General features: G+C 40.2%; 1 protein-coding gene across 1 annotated transcript in view; it reads left to right on the top strand.

The window, feature by feature from the left end:
• Positions 1-17,156, top strand: part of CATSPERE (catsper channel auxiliary subunit epsilon) — a 165,102-nt gene that overhangs the window by 91,158 nt on the left and 56,788 nt on the right. The window contains exons 8-12 of the mRNA XM_049867930.1: positions 1,523-1,598; positions 7,164-7,216; positions 13,062-13,112; positions 14,591-14,624; positions 14,693-14,772. Of these exons, the coding sequence (XP_049723887.1) occupies positions 1,523-1,598; positions 7,164-7,216; positions 13,062-13,112; positions 14,591-14,624; positions 14,693-14,772 (294 nt within the window). The remainder of the gene's footprint in view (positions 1-1,522; positions 1,599-7,163; positions 7,217-13,061; positions 13,113-14,590; positions 14,625-14,692; positions 14,773-17,156) is intronic.

The raw sequence follows: 17,156 nt of genomic DNA, 5'->3' as shown, positions 1-17,156 counted from the left end.
GTGATAGGTGCTATTAAGAAAACAAAGCAGAATGATGTGATAATGGCCAGGAAGGGCAGGGAGAAAATGATACTTTGGACACAGTAATTGGGGGAGGCTCAGTTCATCAGTTTCCCCTTCACTCACCAACTTTTTCTTGGTCCATCTAATGTTGTGGGTACCTTTGGGTATTTTTTATTTTGTGGATATTTACTTAGAATTCTATAGTTATAGAACAGACATAAAATGATCCAGGATACTTTAAGTCAGTCTGAGGCTTGAGTGAAAACACAAAAAGCTTTGAAATCAGCCATGGTAGGAAAAAAAAATATCTACCTATAAGAGGAGAAATTGTGTAGCAAATTGAAGATGCAATATTTACTTTAGTCTCCTTTATAGCTCTACACAATATTACCGGATTTATCAAAGATTCTATCAAATCGTAAGACCCCTAGTATTTTTATGTATCACTAACAACAACAACAACAAAAAAGCCCGTTATGCTTATTTTGGTTGTTAGTTGCCATCAAGTCGATTCCAACTCATGGTGACCCCATGTGTGCAGAGTAGAACTGCTCCATAGGGTTTTCAAGGTTGTGACCTTTCAGAAGCAGATCACCAGGCCTGTTTTCCAAGGTGCCTCTGGTGGGCCTGAACCACCAAACTTTGGGCTAGTAGTCAAGGACTTAACTCTTTGCACCACCCAGAGACTCCTACTCTCCTTGAAAGACACCATAATTATAAGATGCTTCCTGATTGCAAAGGTGTTAGTCTTAGGATTGATGGAACACGGTAGCTGTTTTAAAAAGTGCTATCTGTATCCTCACTTATTTATTATGTTTTATATGATAAATTAATAAATATAAAAAAAGTAATGAATGCTGAAAGAAACAGCACATTTGTTTGTGGTTATTTTTATGTGTGTGTTTGTTTTCTCCCAGTTTTTCTGGAAAAGTAAACATCTGAGTAGGTGTGGGGTGTGAATAAAGCTTTCATAATTTCCACTTTTGTTATTTTTGAGTCCTCACATTTTGCCTGAACATAAAATGATCTATGTGCTCTTCCGAGTCTAGAAAGGCATTATGTTTGACCTTTATTGTCCCAAAGGTGTATCAACAGGTGGTGGGGGAGAATCTGTAACATCTAGAGGAAGAACCGATGCACTAGCCACACCCTTAGAGTTCCGTCAGGAAGTAGGACAAGATGTCACCAGCAGATCTCCATCCTCCAGGGACTGGGGCTGTTCATGAAATAGGGGGCGGAAATGCTGATAGAAGCTCATTCCTTTTTCCCAGTGAACCAGCCCTATGCTGGTCAAAGTGTGGGACACCATGAGATGGGAGTGACTCTAAGAGATGACCACAGCGCAGAGTTGCCTTAGCAGAAGCAGCAAACAGTTACCACCACACACTCTGGGCCTCTAGAGTTCATGGTGGATTCAATCCCATCATGTGCATAGGACTTTTCATCTGTCTACACAAGGCAGATTCATGTCTACATCTCTCGTGATTCTATACTAACCTGCATGGGTTGTTTCTCCTAGAGACCAGACCTCAGGTCTTGTGCTTTACAATGTTCAGCCCAGTAGATATTCAAAAGCATGTATAACACCCAAAAAGGTAAGTGACATAGGTAGAAGATTGAAAAATTTACTTCAAGAATTCATAGGTGGTAAACTATGAATAATTATGTATATTACCACTCCCCTAGCAACATTTCGTAATGTTTCACTGTAGAGATAGGATTATTTATTTTTTTATCATTGTCGTAAAAATACATACAGCACAGCATTTCCCAATTCATCTTTTTTCAGGGGTACAGTTTAGTGATATGAATTACATTAAGCATGTTGTGCAACCACTGCCCCATTTTACCTAGTTTTATTTTACTTTGGAAACAGAAGTTCAGATTTCTGCCTTCCATAAGTTTGCCATCTAACGTTAGATATAAAAACATATACAAAAATGTAAAATTATTAGTTTTTGAAGATAAATTAAAATGTGTAAAAGAAAACAAAAGTCCTCACAACTGGATCAATAAGCAACGTCATGATAAACAGAGAAAATATTGAAGTTGTCAAGGATTTCATTTTACTTGGATCAACAATCAATCAATGCCGATGGAAGCAGCAGTCAAGAAATCAAACAATGTATTGCATCAGGCAAATCTGCTGCAAAACACCTTTTATTTATTTATTTATTTAGCTTTAGGTGAAAGTTTACAGCTCAATTAATTTCTCATACCAAAATTTATACACATATTGTTACATGGCCCTAGTTGCAATCCCTGTAATGTAATAGCACACTCCCCCCTTCCATCCCAGGTTTCCCATGTCCATTCAACCAGCTCCTATTCCTTTCTGCCTTCTCACCCTGCCTCCAGACAGGAGCTGTCTATTTAGTCTCATGTATCTACTTGAAATAATAAGAAGCACACTCTTCACGAGTACTATTTTATGTTCTATAGTCCAGTCTAATCTTTGTCTGAAGAGCTGGCATCAGAAATAGTTGTAGTTCTGGGTTAACAGAGTTCAGGAGCTGTGTCTTTGGGTGTTCCTTCAGTCTCAGTCAGACCATTAAGTCTGGTCTTTATACATGAATGTCATCAGGAGGGAGCAATCCTTGAAGAAGGACATCATGCTTGGTGAAGTGGAGGGTCAGTGAAAAAGAGGAAGACCCTCAACAAGATAGACTGACACAGTGGCTACATCAATGGGCTCAAACATACCTACTATTGTGAGGATGGAACAGGGCTAGGCAAACTTTCATTCTGTTATTTATAGGGTTGCCATGAGTCAGAGACAACTCGATGGCACCTAACAACAATAACAGCAAAAGAAAACTGAAACAAATGGGAACAACTAAAGTTGGATATGGTTTGTCAGAGAAGATGGCCACCTCTATTCTGTTATTCATTCAAACAAGTCAACCATTTATTCACTCAGAAAAATGTATTGTGTGCCTGCTATGTTTCTACGTTTCAGTCAGAGTGCTAGGTAATGGGAGTTATGAGGATGAAAAGACCGAGTACCTGCTGTAGAGGTAAACATAGGTTAGTGTAAGAGAATGTGGTATACACAGTAATCAAATACTGCAGAGGAAAGAATGAACAATTTTAACTGGGAAGGAAAAGGTGAAAAGAAGGTGACAGATAAAATAACTATTGAAGAATAAATAGAAATTCAGCAGGCAGGTGCAAAGGGAATTCCAGGAAAAGGCATATGCAAAGTACAGAGGTACGAAGTAGCAGTGGGATATTCAGGTAACTGAAGGTATTACGAAATTAAACAATATTCCTGACAACAATAACTCCTTTGAGTCTATGTTCCACACTTGGGGATGCTTTCTCAGCCCAACACTCAATTAAACATATACTTAGCACCTACAATATGGCAAGCAGAGCCCTGGTGGCACAGTGGTTAAGAGTTCAGCAGTTCAAATCCACCAGCCACTCCTTGGAAACCTTATGGGGAAGTTCCACTCTGTCCCACAGGGTCGCTATGAGTCGGAACCGACTCAAGGGTGATGGGTTTGGTTTGGTTTGTTTGTTTTTGTATGGTAAGTGTCATGCTATACATGGGAAATACAAAGTTAAGTAAGACATGGCCCCTGTACTTCAGAACCCTAGTACAAGGAACCTGTTCCTACCAGGGCTCAAGGTTCCCTTTTAGAGGAACCCCTGAACTAAGGGAGTACCTGGGTGGTGCAAGCAGTTCACGACCTTGGCTGCTAACTGAAAAGCTGGCGGTTCGAGTCTACCCAGAGGCACCTTAGAAGAAAAGCCCAGTGACTTACTTCTGAAAAATCAGCCATCGAAAACCCCATGGAGCACAGTTCTACTCTGAAACACACAGGGTCGCCATGAGTCGGTATTGACTCAATGGCAACTGGCTTTTCCTGAACTGAGGCAGACATGATCTTTCATCAAGCGGTGCTGACACAAAGTACTTCCCCAGGAAATTGCCCGCAGTTGCATGTCAACTACTTCCCTATCTGCCTCCATGCAACCCGCCCAGCTTAATCTGTTTATAAGGCAAGAAACCAAAACCTGGTTTATCCAAGTGCCTGCCCCAGTCTGGGTCTGTGTTTTCTATCATCAGTCCACTGACAGCTCCTCTCTGTTCCAACAATGATACTTTCCTGAAACACTGTGGTTTCTTCCAGCCCTTTCCCTCTCTAACCTATAGATTTTTTATGGATCCCTGTTCACTCTATTCTGCACAGCCTGTTATTAGAAAGGCAGGCTACTCTAATCTGAGTTCAGATCCAAGCTCTACCACTTACAAACTTGGGTAGGGTACTTAAACACTCTGGTTGTCAGTTACCTCAATCATAAAATGGAAGATGTAACATCTGCCTCACAGCATTGCTGAGAGTATTAAATAATAAATAGTTTATGTACAGTACCCAGAACAGTGCCTGTCACATAGTAATTATATATTATTGGTTTCTTTCTCTTCCATCCTTGGCACACTCCAAGACATACACAGGTCAAATCTAGCCACCAACTGCAGGTAGTGTGTTCTGGCCGACCACTGAGACAGAATGTAGAGCATTGCAGTGGTCCTTTAGACAATATGATATGGCAATGTGTTCTTGTGGAGGCAGATTCTCTAGTCATACAAAAATCAAAACCTGTTCACAGTTACAAGGTTTGTCCTCAACCACAGGGACTTTTCTCCGTGCCCTTATACCCACAAGCAAGCATGTCAAGTGTGTCCTATAGAGACACAGGACCCAGCTCTGTATGTACATGTAACCACAGCCTATAGACTTCTCTTCCAGTTGAATGAAGTTGTTGTTGTTAGCTGCTGTTGAGTCAGCCCCCAACTCATGGCAACTCCATGCACAATGGAACAAAATGCTGCCCAGTGAAGTCAGGCCCTTGTTAAACTTGCTGACCAAACGAACTATGGACTGAGCCATTTGAATGGGAGCCTGTCGTCTGTGTCACTTATTCCTGATAGTCTGCAGCAGAGCAGCAAATTGACCTTGGAGCTCTAACAGGGCCACAGCTCAGTTTTTAACCAGGCACCAACAACCAGGAATGCAGCGAAGCCAGTCTGGTTTACTGGTCCCCTGAGGGCATTGATAATTCCTTCCAAGCTGAATTTTCCCAGGGAGGGATAACTACAACTCTCTGATAAAAAAAAAAAAAATACTATCTACTAAAATGTCTGTGTTGAGGCCCTTTAAAATTCCTGCCCTAGCTATTCTGTCCTAGTCAGAGGGAATTTGTTATGTCTGACTCAAAGCTAAGGCAGGATCAGTCCACCCTGTCTCTGCACTGAAGAGACTAGTATTTCATAAAAAAAACCAGTGCACTTATTGTTTTCATTTAGACCATCTGTCACAAGCTATCTAGTTAAGTGTCCAGGCCTGGAGAACAAGTGTCAGTCCTGCCACAATGGGTGCCCTAGAAAACAGGCTTATTCACACTCTGTACCTACAGCTCTGTTTTAAGATCCACTTACAGGTTAGCTCATATTTTTAATACTACCCATGGTTGTTGATTATGAGGCCAGGGATGATTTCTGTCAACTAGGACCTGAAAGAGAAGGGACGTTACGAATAAGATCATCAAGTGATACTGGGTTGTGACTACAAGAGATTTGAAGACCTCAGCCAACCACTTATACCACATGGATAACTTAGTAAAGATAAAGGACAGGCCCATGTTTCTGAACACAGTTGATGGGAAGGCAAAGATTTGATGATAATGGGCAGCAAGGACTGTGGTTAGAGTTGTTGAAAGATCAAACTCAAGTCCTGTGATGAGATCAGGTGGCTCAGGAAACAAAATCTATGAGCTTGTGCTGTGGAACTTGTCTTTTAAATGAAGCTTGAAAGGTCTTGGTTTAGCAGGAATGGCTCTTTAAATCCACTAAACTTGGCTGGCCATCCCTATCTCCACCGTCCTAACTCCCAAACCCCTCTTAGAGGGAAGTGAGTAATAGGATGGCTTAGTCATCTAGTGCTGCTGTAACAGAAATACCACAAATGGATGGCTTTAACAAAGAGAAATTTATTCTTTCACTGTCTAGTAGGCTACAAGTCCAAACTCAGGGCATCAGCTCCAGGGGAAGGCTTTCTGTCTCTGTCAGCTCTGGAGGAAGGTCCTTGTTATCAGTTTTCCCTTGGTCTGGGAGCATTGGAGTGCAGGAACTTCAGGTCCAAAGGATGAGCTCTGCTCCTGGTGCTGCTTTCTTGGTGATATGAGGTTTCCATGTCTCTCTGCTCACTTCTTGTCTTTTATATCTCAAAAGAGATGGGCTTAAGACACTACCTAGCCTCGTAGGCCTCATCAATATAACTTGATGCCACCAATCCGTCTTATTAAGTCATAGTGATGGTATTTACAACAGGTAGGGAAATCACATCAGATGATAAAATGGTAGATAATCATACAAGGGAATCATGACCTAGCCAAGTTGACAGATATTTTTGAGGGACACAATTCAGTCCATGACATAGGGCTTTTCCAGGTTCACCTTGTGGAAATACGTAACATACAGTGCCATGTCTAATGCAGAATGCAGGTGTTCAGATACCACTTAGAAAGGGTGGAAGAAAGCTAGGAGTAGACAGCAGTGAGTAAGTTGTCCTGGAGCCAGGTAGAAATAGAAACAGGCATCCCAGTTAAGAGAAGCCAAAGGCTTATTTCACCTAGCATGTTTTCAAAGTTCATCCACGTTGTAGCATGTATCAGGACTTTATGACTGAGTAATATTCCACTGTATGATATACCACACAGAAGATGTCCACCCTGAAGGCCAAGGCAATATGCCAACTGGAGTTTGGGACATCACGAGTTTGAGATTAAGTGAATACACAAGTCGAAACCTGCCCACTGAGTCAGAGGTGCAAGCTGGAAGCGCAGAGTTAATAGTCATGGTTGTTGAGATGATGGTGAAAGGTATCATTGGATCGGCTCTCTGAATAATGATGTAAGAAAGAAGAGAATCAACCTTTAGGCCTGTGAGCAGTAAGAACGAAAGGAAGCAAAGAAAGAGAAAAAAGTGACCAAAGAAGAAGGAGGAAAACTGCACAGAGCAAAATAACCAAACTCTGTATTTAAAAAGTTATTATTTCAAATCTAAGATGCAATTGCTTTTAGCTTTAGTAGTATTTTAGATCATGTGAATCAGAACCACTGAACTTACCATCTGTATTACTTCATTTTAGGTATTCCAAGTAGCTGTTGGCTGTAATTCCAAGAAATACATTGCTGTTAAAGGGCAAGTTTATTTCCATTTGACCAGGCTTACTCTTTAAGTTTTGAAACGAGTGGTGAACTAAGTGGTAGTTATTATCAGTAATATTAGTCTAATGGCTGACATGTCCAAAATGAAATCCAAAATTGAACTAACATTGCTGTCCAGTTTCAGCTGGTTTGAACTTTTTGCTGAGTCAAATATTACACTGGAATCATATTAAAAGAATTAATCCCTTTCTTTATCATCAGCATTTTTTCTTCTTCCCCTTTTAATAGAGTCACTTTACATCTGTCCCCCTTACCTCTCTCACCTCTGCAGTCTACAGCTCATTCCTAGAAAAATGAAGAGAAGCACCTCTGTTTTCCATCTTACACGCACCAGTTACAGTTTTGCTTCCTCCAGAGAATCCCAGGAGCCCTGGTGGTATAGTGGTTAGGAGCTTGGCTGCTAACTACAAGACTGGCAGTTCAAATCCACCAGCTGCTCCTCGGAAACCCTGTGGGGCAGTTCTACTATGTCCTGTAGCGTCGTTATGAGTCACAATTGGCTCAGCAATGGGGCTTTTTTTTTTTTTTTCCAAGAATCCCAAGCTGTGAATTTTATCTTATTATGGTTCACATATGGTTACTATGGTTTTTTTTTTTACTGTGTTAAAACACAAAATCTGCCATTTTGACAATTTTTAAGTGTACAATTCAGTGTCGTTAATTACATTCACAATGTTGTGCAGCCATCACCACCGACTTTTCCATCACCCCAAACAGAACCTCTGTGTCCTTTAAGCAGTACCTCCCCTTCCTTGCCTCCTCCCAGTTGCTGATAACCTCTAACCCACTTTATATCTCCATGAATTTGCCTATTCTAGATATTCTATGTAAATTTCCACTTCATACACTGTGTAACCTTTTGTGTTTTTGTGTCTGGTCTACTTCACTTAGCATAATGTTTTCAAAGTTCATCCATGTTGTAGCATGTGTCAGGACTTTATGGCTGAATAATATTCCACTGTATGTATATACTACATTTTGTTTATCCATTCATCTATTGATGAACACTTGGGTTGTTTCCTCTTTTTGCTGATTGTGAATAGTTCTGCAATGTACCTTCACATGCAAGTCCCTTATTTCAGCACATCGGGTTTTGTGTCATCCGTTTGCCACAGCTCTACTATATGTGGGAGAATCAACCTCAGCATATATAAACCTGTTTAACTGAGGTTAAATGTATAATGGAGAGGGCAATTTTTTGTAATTCTTTTCTTTTGTTTGGAAGTGGGGGTGAGAGTGGTAGGGCACTGGCTCGTATCTGAGTCTACTCATGAAATGACTTATTCTCATCCAAAAAGTCTATCATCTGTCATTCTAATAATCTCCTCAATTGTAATAATCCATTGCTGGATTGATAATTAAATGTTCCCATCCCATTCTGTAAGGAATTTTGCATTTACTAACACCTTTGTACCCAAAATTCCTTTTCCAGCAGACACAGACATTGTCTGATATATATAGCTCGTACCATCCTATTTCTGGAATGTCCTACATCCATGCTACTCAGAATATGGTCTAAGGTTCAGCACTGGCATCACTTGGGAACTTGTTAAAAATGCAGACTCAGGTAGCACCTCAGGCCTGCTGAATCAGAATCTACATTTTAACAAACTCTCCAGGAGATTAGTTGTTCTTGTTGTTGTTAGGTGCCGTCGAGTCATGTACAACAGAACGAAACACTGCCTGGTCCTGTGCCATCCTTACAATCGTTGTTATGCTTGAGCTCATTGTTGCAGCCACTGTGTCAATCCACCTTGTTGAGGGTCTTCCTCTTTTCCGCTGACCCTGTACTCTGCCAAGCATGATGTCCTTCTCCAGGGACTGGTCCCTCCTGACAACGTGCCCAAAGTATGGAAGACGCAGTTTCACCATCCTTGCCTCTAAAGAGCATTCTGGCTGCACTTCCTCCAAGACAGATTTGTTCGTTCTTTTGGCAGTCCATGGTATATTCAATATTCTTCACCAACACCACAATTCAAAGGCGTCAACTCTTCTTCGGTCTACCTTATTCACTGTCCAGCTCTCACATGCATATGATGTGATTGAAAATACCATGGCTTGGGTCAGGCGCACCTTAGTCTTCAGAGTGACATCTTTGCTGTTCAACACTTTGAAGAGGTCCTTTGCAGCAGATTTGCCCAATGCAACACGTCTTTTGATTTCTTGACTGCTGCTTCCATGGCTGTTGATTGTGGATCCAAGTAAAATGAAATCCTTGACAACTTCAATCTTTTCTCCGTTTATCATGATGTTGCTCATTGGTCCCGTTGTGAGGATTTTTGTTTTCTTTATATTGAGGTGCAGACCATAATGAAGGCTGTGGTCTTTGATCTTCATTAGTAAGTGCTTCAGGTCCTCTTCACTTTCAGCAAGCAAGGTTGTGTCATCTGCATAATGCAGGTTGTTAATGAGTCTTCCTCCAATCCTGATGGCCCATTCTTCTTCATATAGTCCAGCTTCTCGTATTATTTGCTCAGCATACAGATTGAATAGGTATGGTGAAAGAATGCAACCCTCAAGCACACCTTTCCTGACTTTAAACCAATCAGCATCCCCTTGTTCTGTCCAAACAACTGCCTCTTGATCTATGTAAAGGTTCCTCATGAGCACAATTAAGTGTTCTGGAATTCCCATTCTTCACAATGTTATTCATAATTTGTTATGATCCACACAGTCGAATGCCTTTGCATGGTCAATAAAACACAGGTAAACAACCTTCTGGTATTCTCTGCTTTCAGCCAGGATCCATCTGACATCAGCAATGATATCCCTGGTTCCACATCCTCTTCTGAAACCAGCCTGAATTTCTGGCAGTTCCCTGTCGATATACTGCTGCAGCCGTTTTTGAATGATCTTCAGCAAAATTCTGCTTCCGTGTGATATTAATGATATTGATCTATAATTTCCACATTCGGTTGGATCACCTTTCTTGGGAGTAGGCATAAATATGGACCTCTTCCAGTCAGCTGGCCAGGAAGCTGTACTCCATATTTCTTGGCATAGACGAGTGAGCACCTCCAGCACTGCATCTGTTTGTTGAAACATCTCAATTGATATTCCATCAATTCCCGGAGCCTTGTTTTTCACCAATGCCTTCAGAGTAGCTTGGACTTCTTCCTTCAGTACCATCGGTTCCTGATCATGTGCCACCTCTTGAAATGGTTGAATATCGACTAATTTTTTTTGATATAATGACTCTGTGTATTCCTTCCATCTTCTTTTGATGCTTCCTGCATCGTTTAATATTTTCCCCATGGAATCCTTCACTATTGCAACTGGAGGCTTGAATTTTTTCTTCAGTTCTTTCAGCTTGAGAAATGCTGAGCATGTTCTTCCCTTTTGGTTTTCCATCTCCAGCTCTTTGCACATGTCATTATAATACTTTACTTTGTCTTCTCGGGAGGCCCTTTGAAATCTTCTGTTCAGTTCTTTTACTTCATCAATTCTTCCTTTTGCTTTAGCTGCTCGATGCTCAAAAGCAAGTTTCAGAGTCTCCTCTGACATCCATCTTGGTCTTTACTTTCTTTCCTGTCTTTTCAGTGACCTCTTGCTTTCTTCATGGATGATGTCCTTGATGTCATTCCACAACTCGTCTGGTCTTCAGTCATTAGTGTTCAATGCATCAAATCTGTTCTTCAGATGGTCTCTAAATTCAGGTGGGATATATTCAAGGTCATATTTTGGCTCTTGTGGAATTGCTCTGATTTTCTTCAGTTTCAGCTTGAACTTGCATCTGAGCAATTGATGGTCTGTTCCACAGTCAGCCCCTGGTCTTGTTCTGACTGATGATATTGAGCTTTTCCATAGTCTCTTTCCATAGATATAGTCAATTTGATTTCTCTGTATTCTATCTGGCGAGGTCCATGTGTATAGACGCCATTTATGTTGGCGAAAGAAGGTATTTGCAATGAAGAAGTCGTTGGTCTTGCAAAATTCTATCATTCGATCTCCGGCATTGTTTCTATCACCAAGGCCATATTTTCCAACTACTGACCCTTCTTCTTTGTTTCCAACTTTCGCATTCCAGTCACCAGTAATTATCAATGCATCTTAACTGCATGTTCGATCAATTTCAGACTGCAGCAGCTGATAAAAATCTTCTATTTCTTCATCTTTGGCCCCAGTGATTGGTGTGTAAATTTGAATAATAGTCATATTAACTGGTCTTCCTTGTAGGCATATGGATATTATCCTATTACTGACAGCATTGTACTTCAGGATAGATCTTGAAATGTTCTTTTTGACAATGAATGCAACACCATTCCTCTTCGAGTTGTCATTCCCAGCATAATAGACTATATGATAGTCTGATTCAAAATGGCCAGTACCGGTCCATTTCAGCTCACTAATGCCTAGGATATTGATGTTTATGCATTCCATCTCATTTTTGATGATTTCCAATTTTCCTAGATTCATAATTTGTACATTCTAGGTTCCGATTATTAATGGATGGTTGCAGCTGTTTCTTCTCATTTTGAGTCATGGCACATCAGCAAATGAAGGTCCCGAAAGCTTTACTCCATCCACGTCATTAAGGTCGACTCTACTTTGAGGAGGCAGCTCTTCCCAGTCATCTTCTGAGTGCCTTCCAACCTGAGGGGCTCATCTTTCAGCACTATATCAGACAATGTTCAGCTGCTATTCATAAGGTTTTCACTGGCTAATGCTTTTCAGAAGTAGACTGCCGGGTCCTTCTTCCTAGTCTGTCTTAGTCTGGAAGCTCAGCTGAAACCTGTCCTCCATGGGTGACCCTGCTGGTATCTGAACACCAGTGGCATAGCTTCCAGCATCACAGCAACACACAAGCCCCCACAGTATGACAAACTGACAGACACATAGGAGATTTGTAGGGGTATGAAAGATTGAGAACGACTGCTCTAAGAAAGGGTGTACCAAAATCAATTCCCAGTAGCACTGCATGCAGAATTCCTTTCCAGGCCCCTGGTTTCCTTCCTCGGTAAGATGTAAATCAACTTCAATCCGTTTCTTGGAAGGTCTAGACGGTAATTGTCAAACTTGGTTGTTGATGAGAATCACCCGGAGAGTTTGTTAAAAACCCAGATTTCAGGATCTTACTCCACACCTCTTCGTCAATGATCCACTGCTTTGGAACCCTAAAAATAGCCTTAATATCTTTGATTCAGATTTCAGTGGGCCTAAGGTTTTTTTTTTTTTAAGGTTTTAACAGTTTGGTGTCCAAGGTGCTCCAGGAGAACCATGAGAGCTGTCAATGAAGGACTTCTATTGGGTCCAATTTGGGATTCAGGTTATGGGGTTGTCTAGACCTCTAAAAAAAATAAATAAGGTCATGACTAGGGTTCCCTTCGAAGTACACTGGAAGCAGCCAGTCAAAATGGTTAAATGAATAATTTAACTTACTAAAAACTCTATCATTTCATAGATCATTATAGTTTTATGTCTCCCTGAAGCCTAACTAGAAATTATGTTAATCCTTGAAGTGGCTCCTTACCTGCACAATTTAGTCTCCAGTAGCAAGAAAGCTTGCAGTAAAAAAAAAAAAAAAAGTAAATGTGGGATAAAACAACCCAAAGGAATTTTCTTCATTTTAACAGATTTTCTATGAATTTTCAATAAATATGTGTCAAACGTATCAGGCCAATCAGTAGATTTCAAGCTGATTAAAAAGAATCAGAAGAAGAAATGCTGGGGGCATGGACCAGTCCCAGAGATTCTATTCGGAAAGGAATGATTGTGGGATACTCTCTAGTTTGAGAATGATTGAGCTCAGGGATTAAATGTTTATGCAGATATATAAGGAATGATGATATTACAACTTCATTGTGTTTTACTTTTTGTAGATTTTCTAAAAAAGGATGCCTTCGGCACAATTTTTCTTACGTGATTGAAAAGTAAGAAATAGTTTTTAACATAAGCACTGAGTTTTATATTAATGTAGTACCAGTGATTTAATCAGTTGGTATCTATTCATTGAATTCCTATCAGCATCCATGTGTTTGGACTGACACTGTGCCAGCAGCTTTAGCATTAAGCAAAATGTATAGAGACAATAATAACGTTTCTGAGACAAACAGGAGAAAGTGAGTCATGGTCTCCCTCTTCAATTTAACTGGATAAATAAAGCAAGTTTCATTCACATATGTGTAGTCTCAAATCTCATAGTGTTCCCTCTATGTTTAAGGAAGACCCAAGAATTCTTTTTCCCTAATTTTTCTCTTAATTCTACACAACTATATCTAAGCTAGTTAGAATTTGCAAATGTACCAAGATAGTCCTGGTTGCAAACATTCCACGAACTGAATTTTTTTGCTATATTTTGTATTTATTTTATATATACTTATTTATTTTTAATAAGATTATTCATTAAAAACATAACAAAATAAAATCTGACTTGTGTCTTTGTAAGACTTCTCATATCAACATATCATTTTCAAAATATTTATTAGGCTGTCAAAAGGTTATAAGTCCACAGCCTCTGAAATATTTGCAAGAGCTTTTGAAAAGTGGTGAAATTTTCTAATTTGAATCCTATTTAATTAAGCTGAATGACAGAGTGTTTAACCACTCGACATATCCTTGTTTTTATTAAACTTTAAGGCAGGGTGGGAAGATGAGGGAGCCTAGATGCTCCGGGTTGCAATGCTTGGTGAAGGCAGAAGGTGAAATACAGGGGGTAAAGAGAAAAGGTTTAATAGGTAGTGAGGGCATTGCCTTTTAGTGTTTATGTAACATCTAGATCTTAAGGGTAAGAATATGAAGTAGACTATCTCCACTATCATGGGAATTTCTCGAGTTCTATTTTCTGGAACATGGAGCATGTGGCTGGGGAAGGCCATGCGACTTTGAGCATTGGCAAGACAGGAAATATGTGGGAGAGGGTGGTTTTGAAGGAGTAAACCCTTGAGCTCATGAAGGGGAAGGATTCCATGAGAGCAAGAAATCTAAATTAGGATGTCGCTGAAGTTTTAGTTCTATTGTTACTGATTCTGAACTACTTTATTCTTTGATCTCTTAATATTTTGGGAAGAACTGCACTGGAATACCACAATGCACATGAGCTTTATGATCATGTCTCCTTCCTAGTAGTAAAGCAAGTTTTGTAGCCTTGAGCGAGTTTCATACAATTTCTGACAATGGTGCCATATACAGAGCACAGGATAACAATTCACACCTTGGTGATTGTTGTAAGAACGTGGAAAGTGCCTGAAACATAGTAAGCACTCAATATTTTGTAATTTTAGTTACCTATTTGATTTTTGTGACACCTTCTTACCTAGGAAAATCTTTATCTAAATAAAGTACTGGTTTTTGGTTTTTAAGTTTGAAAAGAGGAAAGGGAAGTAAATAATGTAAAGTGTCTTTTTTACAGGTCATATCTGAGGCATCGACCATCTAAAAACTTGGTAAGAAAATTATAATGTTGTCAATGGGTTAAATGTATAAAACAACTAAAGCATTTTTCCTTTTCTAGAAAGTAAAATATGATTGGGAAAAGTATGGCTGCCCATTAAGACTTGATTTCAGAAAAAAGTTTAAGCCTTTGATTCAATTGTAAGTACTCTCCAAAATTTTGCACTTATTTTGAGAGTTTCAAAATGAAATTGTGAAAGCAAGCTTAATTAATCATTTATTTAATAATAAATTCTTGGGGGGCACCCAATATATGGGAGACTTGGTTTTCAGAACTAGTTACACAAAGTTGGATAACTCACAGCCCCTGCTTATTCGAGAAGGGTGCGATTTAGTAGCTGAGACACAAGTGAGACTCTTTTCATTGATGCAGGCAGTATCCCAACCCTTGTTTTTCCTCTGTAAATCTCTTCCCCAGATTCTACCACCCTGCCTCCCTGTTTGACAGGAATGACCTTTTCCCAGGTGACTATGATGTCTCTTTCCATGAGCCAATAATAACTGAGAGCTTGCAAGGAAAGAAATTAGATTCCTGACACGGGAGATTTCAAAAATTATCCCTAAGTTTATTCTTATGAATAAGATTTCATAATAAAAATATCAATCAAGTGCTATGAGGAAGGCTTATCCAAGTAATTTTGTGTGGGTTTGCTTGCTTCTCTGACTTTATTCTTGATTTATGACTATAAAAGTAATACAGCTTGTCATAAAATTAAAAATATAGAAATATATGAGATAAATGATTTATGTTTCTAATGTTTCTGCTATTGTAAACAAAGTTGCTATGAATATCCATTTATGTACATGTTTGCTGTTAGAATAAATTCCTGGACTTGAAATTCTTATGTCTAAAATGCCAAATTTGAGTCAAGGCTTTCAGCTTTTGGGTACCTCTTAGGGTGGAGGCAACTTCAGCGATCTCTCAGAATGGGTAGGCATGGCAGCAATGAATCAGGAGCTCCAATTTAGTTACGCTACTGGAGCTTTCCCTGCTGGGATCCAGAAGGCCTCTCCCGCCATGCTCTCCACCTCACCCCTCACCCATGTGGCAGTTCTGAGATTCTACAGCGTGATCTATCTATCACTCTAAAAATCACACTAAAAATCTCCCTGTCATGGGTGCTCTGTGCTGTCAGGCTAATCTGCTGTTTAGTTTCTATCTTCTTCTAGACATCTAATCATGCAATCACTTTTCCTGGTCACCCTAGGCATGCCTTCCTCCCTGGAAGCCTAGTTGGTTTTTTTTTTTTTTTTTAATAATTTTTATTGTGCTTTAAGTGAAAGTTTACAAATCAAGTCAGACTCTCACACAAAAACCCATATACACCTTGCTACGCACTCCCAATTACTCTCCCCTTGATGAGACAGCCTGCTCTCTCCCTCCACTCTCTCTTTTTGTGTCCTTTTCGCCAGCTTCTAACCCCTTCCACCCTCTCATCTCCCCTCCAGGCAGGAGATGCCAACATGGTCTCAAGTGTCCACCTGATCCAAGAAGCTCGCTCCTCACCAGCATCCCTCTCCAACCCATTGTCCAGTCCAATCCATGTCTGAAGAGTTGGCTTTGGGAATAGTTCCTGTCCTGGGCCAACAGAAGATCTGGGGGCCATGACCACCGGGGTCCTTCTAGTCTCAGTCAGACCATTAAGCCTGGTCTTATGAGAATTTGGGATCTGCATCGCACTGCTCTCCTGCTCCCTCAGGGGTTCTCTGTTGTGTTCCCTGTCAGGGCAGTCATTGGTTGTAGCCAGGCACCATCTAGTTCTTCTGGGCTCAGGATGATGGAGTCACTGGTTCATGTGGCCTTTTCTGTCTCTTGGGCTCGTAATCATCTTGTGTCCTTGGTGTTCTTCATTCTCCTTTGATCCAGGTGGGTTGAGACCAATTGATGCATCTTAGATGGCCACTTCCTAGTGTTTACGACCCCAGACGCCACTCTCCAAAGTGGGATGCTGAATGTTTTCTTAATAGATTTTATTATGCCAATTGACTTAGATGTCCCCTGAAACCATGGTCCTCAAACCCCCACCCCTGCTATGCTGGCCTTTGAAACTTTCAGTTTATTCAGGAAACTTCTTTGCTTTTGGTTTGGTCCAGTTGTGTTGACCTCTCCTGTACTGAGTATTCTCTTTCTCTTCACCTAAAATAAAACTTTAGTGAATACCCCTTTCCCTCCCTCTCTCCCTCTCCCCCCATAGCCATCAAAGAATATTTTCTTCTCTGTTTAAACTATTTCTCCAGTTCTTATAATAGTGGTCTTATACAATATTTTTCCTTTTGCAACTGACTAATTTCACTCAGCATAATGTCTTCCAGATTTCTCCATGTTATGAAATGTTTCATGGATTCATCACTGTTCTTTACTGATGCATAATATTCCACTGTGTGAATATACCACAATTTATTTATCCTGTCATCCATTGATGGGCACCTTGATTGCTTCCAACTTTTTACTATTGTAAACAATGCTGCAATGAACATGGGTGTGTATATATCTGTTTGTGTTGTTGTTTTTGTTGTTAGGTGCC

This window comes from Elephas maximus, chromosome 24, assembly GCF_024166365.1.
Source record: "Elephas maximus indicus isolate mEleMax1 chromosome 24, mEleMax1 primary haplotype, whole genome shotgun sequence".
Lineage (NCBI taxonomy): Eukaryota > Metazoa > Chordata > Mammalia > Proboscidea > Elephantidae > Elephas > Elephas maximus.
Note: the sequence above shows the minus strand (reverse complement) of the source record. Positions and strands in the feature narration are given on the sequence as shown.